This window comes from Caloenas nicobarica, unplaced genomic scaffold (genome assembly GCF_036013445.1).
Source record: "Caloenas nicobarica isolate bCalNic1 unplaced genomic scaffold, bCalNic1.hap1 Scaffold_436, whole genome shotgun sequence".
NCBI lineage: Eukaryota > Metazoa > Chordata > Aves > Columbiformes > Columbidae > Caloenas > Caloenas nicobarica.
Window position 1 is genome coordinate 40,567 of NW_027017425.1, and position 3,889 is coordinate 44,455.

A 3,889-nucleotide genomic window follows, 5' to 3' on the forward strand; every position below is an offset into this window, starting at 1 on the left:
TTGTAGAACCTTTGGGTGGGTCTAGAAGACCCTGGGTGGGGCTAGAAGGTGATTGGTTGGCTTGGAGGACCCATGGGTGGGGCCCTGAGCACCCATGGGTGTCACCGTGGCATTGGCGGCTATCTTGTCCCATCATTTCTCCATCTTCCGTTGGGCGGTAGAACCTCAAGCTGGGTTTGTAGAACCTCCGGTTGGGTCTAGAAGGTGATTGGTTGGCTTGGAGTACCCATGGCTGGGGCTGGAGGACCCATGGGTGGAGCACTGAGCACCCATGGGTGTCACCCTGGCATTGGCGGCCATCTTGTTCCATCATCTCTCCATCTCTCATTGGGTGGTAGAACCTTGAGTTGGGTTTTTAGAACCTTTGGGAGGGTCTAGAAGACCCTGGGTGGGGCTAGAAGGTGATTGGTTGGCTTGGAGGACCCATGGGTGGGGCCCTGAGCACCCATGGGCGTCCCCGGTGCACTGGCGGCCATCTCGTCCCATCATCTCTCCATTTTCCATTGGGTGGTAGAACCTCAAGTTGGGTTTGTAGAACCTTTGGGTGGGTCTAGAAGACCCTGGGTGGGGCTAGAAGGTGATTGGTTGGCTTGGAGGACCCATGGGTGGGGCCCTGAGCACCCATGGGTGTCACCGTGGCATTGGCGGCTATCTTGTCCCATCATTTCTCCATCTTCCGTTGGGCGGTAGAACCTCAAGCTGGGTTTGTAGAACCTCCGGTTGGGTCTAGAAGGTGATTGGTTGGCTTGGAGGACCCATGGCTGGGGCTGGAGGACCCATGGGTGGGGCCCTGAGCACCCATGGGCGTCCCCGGTGCACTGGCGGCCATCTTGTCCCATCATCTCTCCATTTTCCATTGGGTGGTAGAACCTCAAGTTGGGTTTGCAGAACCTCTGGTCGGGTCTAGAAGCCCCTGGGTGGTTCTGAAAGCTGATTGGTGGGTTCCGAGCCGCTGCTGACGGCCATCTTGCCGCAGGCCCGCCTGACCTGCCCGTGCTGCAACGCCCGCAAGAAGGACGCCGTCCTCACCAAGTGCTTCCACGTCTTCTGCTTCGAGTGCGTCAAGAGCCGCTACGACACCCGCCAGCGCAAGTGCCCCAAGTGCAACGCGGCCTTCGGCGCCCACGACTTCCACCGCGTCTACATCAGCTGAGCCCCTTTGCCCCCTTCCCGTCCCCCCTTCCCATCATGCCCGTGGGGGCCCGTTGGCCAACCGAGGGGCTCGGAGGTCAACCGAGGTCAACTGAGTTCAACCGAAGTCAACCATGGCCAACCATGGTCAACTGAAGTCAACCATGGGCAACTGAGGTTAACCGAGGTCAACCATGGGCAACCGAGGTCAACTAAGATCAACCAAGTTCAACTGACGTCAACCGAGATCAACTGAAATCAACCGAGGTCAACCAAGGTCAACCCAGTTCAACATCAACCATGGTCGACCAAGGTCAACCAAACTCAAACAAAATCAACCAAGGTCAACCAAGATCAACTAAGTTCAACCGAAGTCAACCATGGTCAACCGTGGTCAATCAGGGTTGGCCAAGTTCAACCGTGGGTCTTCGAGTTGGCTCAAAGGCACCTTGGAGGCATCTGTGTCTGCGTAAGTTGAACCCCAGGGTGCTCATTGGCCACCCATGGGTGCTCCTTGGTCTACCAAGGTCAACCAGGACCAACCATGGCAAACCAAGGTGAACCATGGTCAACCGAGGTCAACCAAGGTGAACCATGGTCAACCAAGGTGAACCATGGTCAACTGAGGTCAACCAAGGTGAACCATGGTCAACCAAAGTCAACCATGGCCAACCGAGATCAACCAAGTTCAACCACAGGTCTTGGAGTTGGGTCATCATGACCTTGGAGGCCTCCGGTTGCTTCTGCATCTTCATTGGTTGAACACCCCCCCCCCGATGCTCATTGGCCACCCAGGGGTCAGCCAAGGTCAACCAGGACCAACCATGGCCAGCCAAGGTGGACCATGGTCAACTGAGGTGAACCATGGTCAACCGAGGTGAACCATGGTCAACCAAGGTCAACCACGGCCAACCGAGATCAACCAAGTTCAACCACAGGTCTTGGAGTTGGGTCATCATGACCTTGGAGGCCTCTGGTTGCTTCTGCATCTTCATTGGTTGAACCACCCGATGCTCATTGGCCACCCAGGGGTCAGCCAAGGTCAACCAGGACCAACCATGGCCAGCCAAGGTGGACCATGGTCAACCGAGGTGAACTATGGTCAACCATGGTCAACCAAAGTTAACTGATGTCAACTAAGACCAACCACGGTCAACCACGGCCAACTGAGATCAACCAAGTACAACCACAGGTCTTGGAGTTGGGTCATCACGACCTTGGAGGCCTCCGGTTGCTTCTGCATCTTCATTGGTTGAACCACCCCCCACCCCGATGCTCATTGGCCACCCAGGGGTGCCCCCCCCCCATCACCCACGGGCGCTCCTCGGCCAATCGCAGCCCTCGGAGATGAGTCAACGCCCCCTGCAGGACCAACCCCCGCCTCCCGTCCACGTCGGAACCCCCGGGGGTGCCCCATGACACCCATGGGTGCCCCCGGTGACCTATGGGTACCCCCTCCCCCCCTCCCATCCCAGCCAATAAAGCGCTTGGAGCTGCCGTGTGGCTGTTGGGGGGACCCAGGCGTCCGGGCGGGGGGGCACCCAAGGGTGGGGTGAGACCATAGAGAGGGGGGGGGTTGAGGGTCCAGAGGGGCCACATGACCAAAAACTGCCCCAGGGGACCCAAAAATGGCCCCAGGACCCCCCGAAGTTGCCCCAAATTTGTCCAAAGTGACCCCAAAAGTGACCATAGAGACTGAGGTGGCCCCAGGAGGACCTGGCGACCATAGAGTGTTGAGGAGGAGCGGGTCTAGAGCGCCCCCTATAGGAGACCGTTGAGGGGGAGGAGCTTCCGCCTAGGCTGGCCCAATGGGGAGACCGTAGAGATGTGGAGGACTTTCCTCCCAGTCCACCCTGATGACCATAGAGAGCTGGAGGACCTCCTGGCCAAAATGACCATAGAGTCCTGGAGGACTGCTCTCCTACACTGTCCCAATGGGGAGACCATAGAGATGTGGGGGACCCCCCGAATCCCGCCACAATGACCATAGAGTCCTGGAGGACCTTCCTCCTACACGGTCTTGTCGGGGAGACCAGAGAGTCCTGGAGGACCCTCCTCCCAACCCACCCCAATGACCATAGAGACGTGGAGGACCTCCCAGCCTGTCTCAATGAACCATAGAGTCCTGGAGGACCTTCCTCCCAGCCTGTCTCAATGAACCATAGAGTCCTGGAGGACCTTCCTCCCAGCCTGTCTCAACAACCATAGAGTCCTGGAGGACCATCCTCCTACATAGTCCCAACGGGAAGACCATAGAGTCCTGGAGGACCCTCCTCCCAGCCCACCCCAATGACCATAGAGACCTGGAGGACCTCCTTCCTACATTGTCCCAAAGGGGAGACCATAGAGTCCTGGAGGACCCTCCTCCCAGCCCACCCCAACGACCATAGAGTCCTGGAGGACCCTCCTCCCAGCCCACCCCAATGACCATAGAGACCTGGAGGACCTCCTTCCTACATTGTCCCAATGGGGAGACCATAGAGTCCTGGAGGACCCTCCTCCCAGCCCACCCCAATGACCATAGAGAGCTGGAGGACCTCCTTCCTACATTGTCCCAATGGGGAGACCATAGAGTCCTGGAGGACCCTCCTCCCAGCCTGCCTCAACAACCACAGAGAGCTGGAGGACCTCCCGCCTCCATTGTCCCAACGGGGAGACCATCGAGAGCTGGCTGACTCCCTTCCCAGCGCGCCTCCCCGCCGATCAGGCCTCCCCCGGAAGCTCCCCGTCCCTCCGCCGCCCGCACTTCCGGCCGGGC

At 58.7% G+C, this 3,889-nt stretch overlaps 1 protein-coding gene across 1 annotated transcript in view; it reads left to right on the forward strand.

Annotated features, from left to right (window-relative positions):
- Nucleotides 1-2,628, forward strand: part of RNF40 (ring finger protein 40) — a 34,293-nt gene extending 31,665 nt beyond the window's left edge. Inside the window, exon 19 of the mRNA XM_065658062.1 lies at nt 977-2,628. Coding sequence (XP_065514134.1) covers nt 977-1,153 — 177 coding nt within the window. The 3' untranslated portion in view covers nt 1,154-2,628. The remainder of the gene's footprint in view (nt 1-976) is intronic.
- The last annotated feature ends 1,261 nt before the right edge of the window (nt 2,629-3,889 follow it).